General features: G+C 35.8%; 2 protein-coding genes across 2 annotated transcripts in view; one reads left to right on the forward strand and one right to left on the reverse strand.

Annotated features, from left to right (window-relative positions):
* Positions 1 to 1,563, forward strand: part of LOC141431952 (ATP-binding cassette subfamily G member 4) — a 44,226-nt gene extending 42,663 nt beyond the window's left edge. Inside the window, exon 11 of the mRNA XM_074093248.1 lies at positions 442 to 1,563. Within this exon, the coding sequence (XP_073949349.1) occupies positions 442 to 583 (142 nt within the window). The 3' untranslated portion in view covers positions 584 to 1,563. The remainder of the gene's footprint in view (positions 1 to 441) is intronic.
* Positions 1,564 to 6,866: 5,303 nt separating this feature from the next.
* LOC141431580 (lipase 3-like) lies at positions 6,867 to 8,636 on the reverse strand. The gene has a single exon (XM_074092755.1). It carries the CDS (start codon positions 8,634 to 8,636, stop codon positions 7,404 to 7,406), a length of 1,233 nt encoding a protein of 410 aa, XP_073948856.1. The 3' UTR covers positions 6,867 to 7,403.
* Between the last annotated feature and the right edge of the window lie 3,587 nt (positions 8,637 to 12,223).

Consider the following 12,223-nt stretch of genomic DNA (forward strand, 5'->3'; position numbering starts at 1 on the left):
ACTTCTGCTGTCGGCTGTACATAAGTGTCTATGACTAAAAATTGGGATATCTAAGGTGATCCAGTCATTTGCATCTAAGTTTTTCTGTGTAAAAAAAATGTTTAATACGCCTTAGTCCGTGAATAATTAATTCACGTGATAAGGCGAATTATCGAAAATGTGGTGTACGTAAAGGTTTTTTTTCCAATTAAACAAAAAATTACAAAGACGAAGCACGTCAAAGTTCGGGAGTGGTTCGGGGCAGTCGTGCTAAATAGTGTCACACGATGTGGCGTTATGAGGAACTTTAACTGGCTATATTCATCATTTTTTGTTTAATTGATAAAATAAATAAAAAATACGCATCCTGTAATTCTAATAATCAACTGACGGACTCTAGATTTCATAATGAAGGTTGACTAAAGTCCATAATTCACTGAACGATTAATTATTTGTTTTCAGATATCCCAGTAAGTTCCTGAATGAGATCGCAATGTCTGCAGACATGTTCTGGTGGGACATCCTCGCTCTCACCGTTAGTCTTTTTGTTCTAAGAATTGGGGCTTTTCTGCTCCTCAAATGGAAACTTAATGCTGTTCGATAAACCAATTTTTAGTGCAAAGTAGGTAGAGCTTGAAATTTCCCTGCACCTATGTGTATAAAATAAGAAAGTGAGTCAATTTTATTTTGGGAAAAAAAGTTTAGACGTGTTGTGTTTCAGTCAAAAATATATTAAGATAATTGTCAAATATTAATGACATTTGTAAACGTACCAAAATTTATCGTAACTATTTAGTGTATAATAAGGATGCTTAAGATTAATTAATTAAGATTAATTTAAACACTAAAATTGTGGTAAAAAAATCAAAGTGATGAATATTAAAACATTCCATAGTAATATTGTTATTATGTTATGGGGCATTCAAAAAATGGCTAAACGAGAATTGTGATTTTACTAACTTAAGGCTAAAAAGTAAAAATGGAGCTATGTTAAGAAGTAATCCTACTTCCAAAGATTTTGTGGTTTAAACCATTTTTATTTTATCCATGTAAGTATACATTTGTTAAAAAATTACTTTATAAAATAGTAGTTTCGGACTTGACTTGGTGACTAATTAAACGAGAACATGTAATGACGATTTACTGATTGTCTGATTGAACATTATATCTTTCCATTTAAAAGTTATTAAAATTCAAAATAATAAAATTGAATGAAATGTCACGCATACTTATATGTACCTAGGTACGGAATTTACAAGACAAAGTATATAGAAATACTGGAATTAGGAATAGGCTTTATTATTCTATAAGTTTATGTTTTACATAATTGAATTGTACCTACTTTATAATGTAGGAGTGATACGTACACAATCATTTGTGTTCTGTGCCTTTAGGTTTACGTTTGTTAGTTGCTCAATCATACTATTTATTTTTCGTTAGTTTAGCATGATAAGGGTGTGAAATATAAAAATTTACAAATTTATAATATAGTTCATTACATTATATGTTTTTTTTACGTTTGTACAAAATTGTTTTTATTGTTATGATGATAACATAATAATGAATAAACGAATATTTATAAAACATTTGTCTCTAAATTACACTGTAATTTCATCCAGTTATTCCCATAAAAGAATTGTTTCTAAAAAAAAAACCGGCCAAGAGTATGTCGGACACGCCCGAAATAGGGTTCCGTAGCCATTACGAAAAAAATAAGTAATATTTTTCTGAGGATTTCGTATTTTGTACGGAATATTCCAAGTTATTTTATACCTTAGGCTGCTATTTACTCTTAAACTACTAATAGTTCTCAAGAAAACTTTACCGTTTCAGTTTTCCTTGTAAGTTTGATATACTTATTACCATCCTAAATTTTTTCAAATTTTTTCCACAAACCGGTTTAGATTTTAGAGGGGGGGGGGACGCTCGATTTTAATGAAAATTTGCACTTTAGAATTGAATATTTTGCAAACAAATCACAGAATCGGAAAATCGTTTTAGCAACTCCCTAATAGTTTTGAAAGACCTATCCAACGATACCCTACACTACAAGATGGGATGAGAAAAAAACACCCCGACTTAACGACTATGGGAGGCGAGCTACTCTAAAAACTTCTTTTTTTTAATTTTTTACTATACCATTTTGTCGGAATAGTTTAAATACATATTCGTGCAAAATTACAGCTTTCTAGCATTGATACTACTAACAGACCCTAAGGATGCCAACGAGTTGTTCCGCGCCTATTCGCTCTAGATTAACACCAACCGGCTGCTGACTTTCGAAGACAGTTCCCGCACCTTGGATTGTGGATGACATCCACTCTATTTCCATTCTCTGGATCGTCATCGGACACACCTTCAGTGTCTATATCTCCAACTTCGTGGTCAATAATTTGGAGGCTTTGCAGGTATGTGACGGAATAGAATGAAATTCTTTTTAGGGTTCCGGAGCCAAAATGGCAAAAACGGAACCCTTATAGATTCGCCATGTCTGTCTGTCTGTCTGTCTGTCCGTCCGTCCGCGGCTTTGCTCAGGGACTATCACTGCTAGAAAGCTGTAATTATGCACGGATATATATGTAAACTACGCCGACAAAATGATACAATAAAAAATTTGAATAATTTTTTTATTTAGGGCACCTCCCGTAGACGTAAAGTGGAGGTGTTTTTTTTTTCTCATTCAACCCTATAGTGTGTTGTTTGTATTTTTCGATTGAGTGCTATGTTTGCGAAATATTCAACTTTAAAGTTTACATTTTCATTAAAATCGAGCGTCCCCCCCCCCTCTAAAATCTAAACCGGCGGGTGAAAAAATTATTAGTATTTTAAGAGTAAACAGCAGCCTAAGGTATAAAATATACCTAAACTTGGAAGATTCCGTATAAAATTCGAAATCCTTAGAAAAATATTACTTAATTTTTTCGTAATGGCTACGGAACCCTATTTCGGGTGTGTCCGACACGCTCTTGGCCGGTTTTTTTTAACCAATCAGTAGTCATTTATTTACTCAACAGATTAAGATGATGAGATAGAGTTATCAGTAGGTATTGTCAGAAGTGTGAAATCGAATAATTTTTGTGTTACTTTTTTATGTTATGAGAGGGAGGCTGTTAGTAACATAAAAACTTTTTATTTGGCTAAACCTAATATGTTAATACTGGCCATCAAAGATGCCATAATATTATACTTTTTAAGATTAAAAATAAAAGTTGCTTTTCTGTCATAAGAAAGTTAACACGTATTTTTATTTCACAAACTAATTTTAATGTTGTTATAAACATTTAATGGTCCTTCGAACCGGATATAATATTATAAACCAGTGTAAAAATTAAGTGTAGCGTCATAGCTAACTGTATTTTTTAACAAGCGAGTGTACAGTTGTAAAAATGTCTGTAGATAAATTGAGCCGCAGCAAAGCTTACTATAAGGGTCTAATCACGAGAAAAGCGAATTATGTCGCCGATAACAAATATCAAGAACCTACTGATCTCGAAGTACGCATAGACCAGATCAATAAGGCGTATTCTAAATACTCCGATTTGAAGGCGGAGGTTCTCGCTCTAGAAGACGGCGCCAAAGAGCTCGAAGACTCGGACGAGACTGAGGAATTGTACCTCGATGTTCTCTCGCAAATGAAGACGGCGTTGAATGTCATGCGAGAGCCACAAAATATACAGTCGTCGACTAGATATGCGTCCGCTGAAAATGTAAATAATTATGTAAATAAATTACCAGCACTCGAAATACCCATATTCGACGGCAAAGATATTTGCAAGTATAGAGGATTTATTGATTTATTCAAGGCCGTCATAGGTAATGATAATAATTTATTGGATATTCAGAAATTATTTTATTTACGCAAATATCTATCTGCAGAAGCTCTAAATTTAGTTGACGGGCTGCCTATAGTCAGCGAATCTTACACGAAGTCCTTAGAGCTATTGGACAAAAGGTACAATAATACCTGTATCACAATAACAACTCATGTAAACAACATCCTCGACATCCCTCCACTATCTCGAGGGACGGCGGCGGGCCTGCGTGCGTTAGTGTCCACGGTTCGCCAGAACGTCGGCGCGGCGCGCTGGAGAGCTTGTCGCAGCCGGTGCACGCGTGGGACATGGTGCTCGTGCCTGCGCTCTCGCGCAAGCTGGACCACTACACGTGCCGCGCGTACTTCGCCGATCTGGACCAGACTAAATTGCCTACTTTACAAGACTTTCTAGCATTTTTAGAACGCAGAGTTTGGAGGAGAGCCATAAGGTAGAAAATAAGATGCCTGTAAATAAGGTCAGTTCGAAATATCAATGTACAAATTTAGTTAATAATATTGAAGTTGTCTGTAAATATTGTTCATTATCTTGTCATAAGTTGTACAAATGCCAACGCTTCATTATGCAAGCCGTTGAAAATAGATTAGACTTTGTAAATAAAAATAATATCTGTAAAATATGTCTAAACAAACACGCCAACAAATGTAAATTTATATTTAAATGTGTTCATTGCAACAGCAAGGAACATAACTCGCTCCTGCACTTGGAGGAGCAGGCGAAAGTGTCCGCGACGGTGGGCGCCGCGTGCGGCAGCGCCCTCGGCGCGGGCGCGGCGGTGCTGCTGCCTACGGTCATCGTCAATGTTAAGGCGAGTGATGGACAAACCCAGAAGGTAAGAGCTTTACTTGACAGTGGGAGCCAAACCTCTTTCATAACTGCTGATTTGGCTAAAGCGCTGGGTCTTCCATCATTCAAGCGGAAATTTAAGATCGTGACCGTAGGACAGCAAGCGCAGCAAGTTGAACGTGCTGTCACTGTAAATATTAATTCGTTGTATTCGGGTTATTCTGCAGAAGTAAATTGTTCTGTTGTTAAATATATAACTTTGCCGATTCCTCAAGTAAAAGTTAATTCTGCTGAGATTAATATTCCCAGTCACATTATGCTTGCTGACAGTACATTCAACATTCCTGGGCAAATTAAAATGTTACTAGCTGCAGATGTATTATATTTAACGTCTTGCTGCCCGAGCGAATAACGGTAGGCTCCGGTCGGTGCGTGCTACAGAACACAGCTTTAGGTTTTGTTATTTCTGGCCAAGTTTATGGGCCAGTATGCAGCAATATGTCTTGTACAGGAAGTGAAAGTCAATTTGTAAATACTATTCTTAAAAACTCTATAGAAACGGACTCTGTATCAAATCCTCATTCAAGATCAACTGTAGAGCAATCCATCGCTAGTAAAATGTCTCGAAATCCCGTCACCTTGAATGACTATAGATTTCAGGTGCAGTTGCCTTCCAAAGCTTCAATATATAATCTTCGTATAGATGAGGCGTTCACAACAGCATTGCAGCGATTGAATGTTTTGCAGAAACATTTCACTACAGATCAATTTGTTAATGTCAGGAGTGGAAATATATTTAAAGAATATCTATACTTAAGTAACGTCGTAATTAATAATTTACTTCAAAATAAATTTATAACGTCTTAACATCTGGTAATTGCTTAATATTGTACCAATTTCGTTATTGTTGTTACCATGGTTTTCAGAAAATTGTACATACATAATATACTAAAAATCATACATAAACATTATTTAAAAATTAAGCACCAGTAACATTCCACACAATATTTATTATCTATAAAAATTAATCGCATTTGTTTTGTATTTTTATCTTTCCTTTAGTGGGGATATTTATGTTAGTAACATAAAAACTTTTTATTTGGCTAAACCTAATATGTTAATACTGGCCATCAAAGATGCCATATAATACTTTTTAAGATTAAAAATAAAAGTTGCTTTTCTGTCATAAGAAAGTTAACACGTATTTTTATTTCACAAACTAATTTTAATGTTGTTATAAACAGAGGCAATGCTCGCCCGCATGCTCGGGTCTTTTGATGGGATATGCGTCATACTTGATGCGTCACCCTTTTTACTACTGCATTTTTTTCTGATTGAAATGATCTACAGTTAACAGAATAAATAAAAAAGTACACAAAGATAGGTATACGAAGCTGCTATACTTAATACCTACCCAGGGCCACCACACGGCCTTTGAACAGTATCGAAAGCAACAGCCTTTGAACAATAAGAAAACCGGTACAAAGGCTGGCCTCGTAAACTGTGTGAACTTACCAGAATTACTTGATTGCGATTTTAAGCTAAGCTAACCTAATTTGTCATGAAATTTCATAGATACGAGTCTGTAGGTACTGCCCTAGTACTCCTAGTAGCCAGAGCTACAAGCAATTTAGAGGTGCACAAAGTTCAACACAAGTGTCGCACAAGTAAACGGTTACCTATTCTTTCTACATTATATGAATTTTTATCATAGATAAAATAGGTAAACTACTCGTGAAAAGTTGGTGACGTCGAGATAATGCTAACATATTTTAATGATTATTGAGACTCAGGTTAATTATGACAGAGCCTAAAGTTTTTTAAATCCGTAATATGTACTTACCTTTTGACGTGGTATGCAATAACGTATCATGTTCATTTATTTTCAATGGCACTGCTAAGTGTTTGAAAAAATAACCAATCGCAGAACTTTATTCCTCAGTCCAGTAATTACATGTCATTTTATTCATTTTGCCGATAGATAATTACTTAAATACGAGAGCTTGATCTCAGCAATCTAATAGCCTATATACTACTGCTACATCCTAGACAAGAGGGCTTGGATAGTTCACGAGGATGCGGATTGGAACTTCGCACGCAATGAATCTCTTCGCAGGTTGTGAGGTTTCCTCACGATGTTTTCTTCACCGCAAAGCTCGTGGTAAATTCTAATGTAATTCCGCACATGAATTTCGAAAAACTCAGAGGTGCGAGCTTCGAACCACGACTCTGAGAGGCGATAGGTCAATAGACCACGGCCTCCTCAGCAATCTAATAGTTTGTTTTATGGTATGAGTATTTCTTAGAAGCGATATCGAAAAACTAACGGCAAATCGGCGATGCAAGTTGTTTGACGGCTTAGGACGACTTAATATAGAGTTCAATGACCACATATTATAACAGACCGTGTGGTCTGACCCGGCATCACAAAAGATATTAAAACTTTTTTTAAAGCCTTTTGGTTTCCTTCAAGGACTATTTGGAGCAAAAAGCAAATCTAAATAAAAGATTAAAGTAATAAAAATTACTATCGTTATAACATCTTAATCGAAAAGTACGATAAATGTAAAAAATGTGAATGAAAAACTTTTTTAAATTCTTGTCACAATAGAAATGTACCTACTACTTGCCTCAATAAAAAATACTAGAAAAATCACAAACCTTAATAAATAAAATATTCTTATTTTTTTTTAAATTCTTAATCATAAGTAATATTAACAACCCAATGAGTATTTTCGGAAGATGTCATTATTATTGAGTGAGGTGTCTGGTTAGTTCTGTATTCTGAGTAAACAACATAGTCAATTAATCATATTGCAATAAATATTTTATTATACTGGAAAATACCATAATGTTTGTATACTGGCTAAAAACCATGTCTAAATGATTCCAAAGTCTGTCATTCACAGCTATTGTTTTTTCAACATTCGGAAGTTTACCTATCATCCACTTCACATCTCTCTCATCCACAATCCCATCATTTTCACCATATATCACTACAACTGGAACACTCACGGCAGATAAATTGTATTCCGGAGGGTGACTTCCTCCATATAACCTTCGGTTTTTGGAACTATTAAAGTTAAATTTGATGAATTTCTTACTCATTACACTTTGGCCGTAACGAGCGATGTTTTGAGTAGAAGTGCCTGCTAAAATATGTTTAAATAAACTTGGGTAAGTCTTCGATGCAATAGATCCTGGGTGAGGCGCATCAAATAAAGCCAACACACTCTCGCAAAAGTCAAATGCCTGTACATATTGACATGCGTTGCTCAAAAACGCGTATAACGGTAATCCTCTTGCGAAGATCTCCCAAACTCCAAGTGCTTCAAGCAACTCTTTTTTATGCATAATCAACTGAGGAACGCCTCTAAACAATATTGATTTCGTATAGAAATGACGAGTAGCAGGCGCTAAAGCGATTACAACTTTACTTTTATCGCAATAGCCGGGTCTTTCCGAACACATGATGAAGTAAGTGCCTGCTCCCTGAGAGAATCCGATGTAGTTCAACTGTTTCACTCCAGTTTTATTCAAAACGTAGTCTATCAGAGCTGGGATGTCGAACAAGCCAATTTCGTCTACAGAGAACTGCCAGAACTCCTTGTCTCTATCAGGGTTGAGGTTGATGTGGTTCCGCGAGTAGTGAGTGCCACGGACACTGCCGACCCATGTGTCGATACAGGAGTCTGATAGAAGGTACGCCAGGCCTGCTTCTGGTCCCGCATCCAACCAACAGTCCGCATTCAGCAGTAGCCCATGCATCAGCAGGACTGGTGTTCGTTTTTTCTCATCTTGACACTTGACCCCTTTTGTTATTCTAAAAAGTGTTAGTATGTAACCATCGTCTGTAGCTACAGTATGCTCTTCTGTTTTATATCCGTGTTTGATGGCTGTTTCAGTAAAATTGAGTGCTTTAAATCTTGGGGTATCAAATGATTTCACGGTTGGGTTTTTTGGAAGAATTACACTCCCGAAACTATCCGAGACCAAGATTATCAACACGAATAAGCCGCCTATCCGTAACGGTAGCATTGTAGGGACTAAGGAACATGCCGGCCGGATTTTATACGAAAAAAATCTTACGTTCAAAACCAGTCCGAAAGGTACTCACAAAATTAAGGTACTTATACTTTTTTATTTTACTGTTTATAATTCACAAAACATAATTTTTCACTTCTCATGCTCTTAAAGTAGGTCAATATAGACTTACGAGGCGGGAGTTGAGGGAGTTTAGGGAGGAGACTTTAGTCCCTAGGGAGTAAAAGTAATTATTATTTTTAATTTACTTTGAGTGACAGATAAACTCAAACAGCCAGTACTTGCTCAGTTTTTGGCATAAAATAAGATTGTGTGTGGACCATTTTCATGACGAAAATATTACGTTCTTAGTATACGTGGTCTTAATTCTATGCTTTTTCCGCATAGAACACCACCATGGCCACCTGGCGCCATTCTATTTATTCCAGTTTGTGTATGGACCATTTTGCCGATGCAATTTGTTATATCTGTGTCTGGTTGGAAAAAAAACCGCGAATACTTTGAAATTATTGTAGAGCGTAAATCATAAACGATTAAAATAAATTGATTACTCTCACAAAGTCGTCAAGTAATAGTGAAAATTATGATGTCGAACAAAGAGCAAAAGACATAATTGATAATCTTTTGCCGCCGAAATCTAGAAAGATTTCTTTAAAAATCTATGAAAGTTTTATGGACTGGAGGAATAAGAAATGCATTAATTCTTTCACAAAAATTACTATTTTCTTCTCGCAATCGAAGTGAAAAATAGAGTTTTCACCTCGCGACTAAAGAGTCAATATTTATATTGGATTTACCCTCGGATAAATAGACACCCTCACTAAAGCTCGGGTGGCTAACCACCTCGGGTATATAAGATAAGATAAGATAAGATAATGATTTATTTACCAAAATAGATTACACAGTCATAAAGATATATATTGGCTTATTTTAGTCCCTCGATAAAAAATATACTATATTGTAATCGTAATGAAAATAACATCATTCGTATAACAACGTACTCGTTTATAAATAACGTCGTTCAACCTTGATATTGGTAGAATCATCAAATAGTCAATAGTAAATCAATAGCTATATTTAAAAAAATATGGATTGTTTTTATTTAATGTCACGTAAAGTTAAAGTTTGACATTTTTGAAGTTACTACTAGGCATTTTATGAAGATATTTTCTTACCTCGTAGATATAAGAAAAATCCAACCTCAATGGCATCAATATTTCGATAGGTAGATTTTTGGGTATCTGGCTCTAGAATCAAGGTAGCGTCCGGTCGTAAGCTCATTATAATAAACAGTTACGCATCGCATCTCACCAATACATTCATTGACCTTGGACACGTCAACCTCGGGCGAACGTATTTGCGAAAAAAAAATTTTAATACGTATTTTCCCAGTTACAAACAGGTTCTTAGTCAGGTTGATGTTGCTCAATTTATTATCTTGTTGCTACTTTCTGACAAGGTTTATTTGACCTACAACGTTCGTAAATAAATAGATACCTGTAGATACCTATTGTATTGATATAGGTACGAGTATATAGTAAAATTACCTCCCTTTAAAAAAATAGTTTTAAATTTACCACGTGCATAGAGTCAACATGTTATTGTCAGCAAGAAAGCATCAAACAATATTTTTTTTAAATAGCCTATATAGTGTCCCGTTGGGCAAAGGCCTCCCCTTTCTCCTTCCACTCGTCTCTGGCTTCGGCAAAATGTTGCCAGTCCGGCTGGAATCGCTCCAAATCGTCCCGCCCCACCTTCCCAAACAAAATTAAATAATTATACAATAAACAATTACAACGCGAGGGTCGCTGGCGGCGGAATGGGGCTGCTGGGGCTGAAGACAGTGTTGTGGCGCGCCATGGAAGAGGCCTATGTCCAACAGTGGACTGCTGTGGCTAATGATGATGATGAAACAATTACATAAACCAGTACACATAAATCACATCATAAATCAACAACACAACAACCTACGACATAAATCGAATCCCGAATCCCGGTCGGGGCAGATATTTGTATGAATAATACGAATGTTTGTTCTCGGGTCTTGGATGTTTAATATGAATTTAAGTATGTATTTATTTATTTATTTATTTATTAACTTTGGCACACAAAACAACTTGTAAACATGCGGTACAGTAATGAGAATAATTAAGGCAAGAGATCATTTACATTCAAACTATGTGTACACATCATGAAAGAGTGATACAATTAAACTCTTAAAGAAAGAAAAAGGAAAGTATCAATATTTATATAAATACAAGAGAAACTATACATGCATTTAGTTAACAAACATAATCCCTACTATATATCCATACTATCCATACTAATATTATAAATGCGAAAGTAACTCTGTCTGTCTGTCTGTCTGTCTGTCTGTCTGTCTGTTACGCTTTCACGCAAAACCGCTGAACCGATTTGGATGAAATTTGGTACAGAGATAGAATAGACCATGGAAGAACATAGGCTATCTTTTATTGCGAAAAAAAGGCTTTAAGGGGTTGAATAGGGGGTGAAAGTTTATATGGAGGAAGTTCGTCGCTGTTGAAATAAAAACATGAAACTTGGCATTTAGGCACTTAATAAGAAATAAGTCGGTATGTGTTTTAGCTTTTTGAAAAATTCGACTGTGAGGGGATGAAATAGGGTGAAAGCTCATATGGAAGGTCGTCATTATCGAAGATAAATCGATGTTTCTTTATGAAACTTGGTATTTGGGCACGTGATAAGAGATAAATAATTGTTCGAGCGTTTTTTAAATTCTTCTTCTTCTTAAAACCGGTTAAAATCCGACTCGAACTCGCGCGTCAAGGGTTCCGTGCATGGTTATTTATGAAATATCAAGTGTTAGCAGAGCCAAGCTCATAAGCAAAATGTACGCAATGTGGGGTCATTTTACTGGCTTATTAACATAGACAGTCAGACATGAAAAATTATGATTTTAGATTTTTTTTACTTATCCATACTAATATTATAAATGCGAAAGTAACTCTGTCTGTCTGTCTGTCTGTCTGTCTGTCTGTCTGTTACGCTTTCACGCAAAAACCGCTGAACCGATTTGGATGAAATTTGGTACAGAGATAGAATAGACCATGGGAAAGAACATAGGCTATCTTTTATTGCGAAAAAAGGCTTTAAGGGGTTGAAATAGGGGTGAAAGTTTATATGGAGGAAGTTCGTCGCTGTTGGAATAAAACCATGAAACTTGGCATTTAGGCACTTAATAAGAAATAAGTCGGTATGTGTTTTAGCTTTTTTGAAAATTCGACCTGTGAGGGGATGAAATAGGGGATGAAAGCTCATATGGAAGGTCGTCATTATCGAAGATAAATCGATGTTTCTTTATGAAACTTGGTATTTGGGCACGTGATAAGAGATAAATAATTGTTCGAGCGTTTTTTAAATTCTTCTTCTTCTTAAAACCGGTTAAAATCGACTCGAACTCGCGCGTCAAGGGTTCCGTGCATAGGTATTTATGAATATCAAGTGTTAGCAGAGCCAAGCTCATAAGCAAAATGTACGCAATGTGGGGGTCATTTACATGGGCTTATTAACATAGACAGTCAGACATGAAAAATTATGAT

Source organism: Choristoneura fumiferana, chromosome 10 (assembly GCF_025370935.1).
Source record: "Choristoneura fumiferana chromosome 10, NRCan_CFum_1, whole genome shotgun sequence".
Taxonomy (NCBI): domain Eukaryota; kingdom Metazoa; phylum Arthropoda; class Insecta; order Lepidoptera; family Tortricidae; genus Choristoneura; species Choristoneura fumiferana.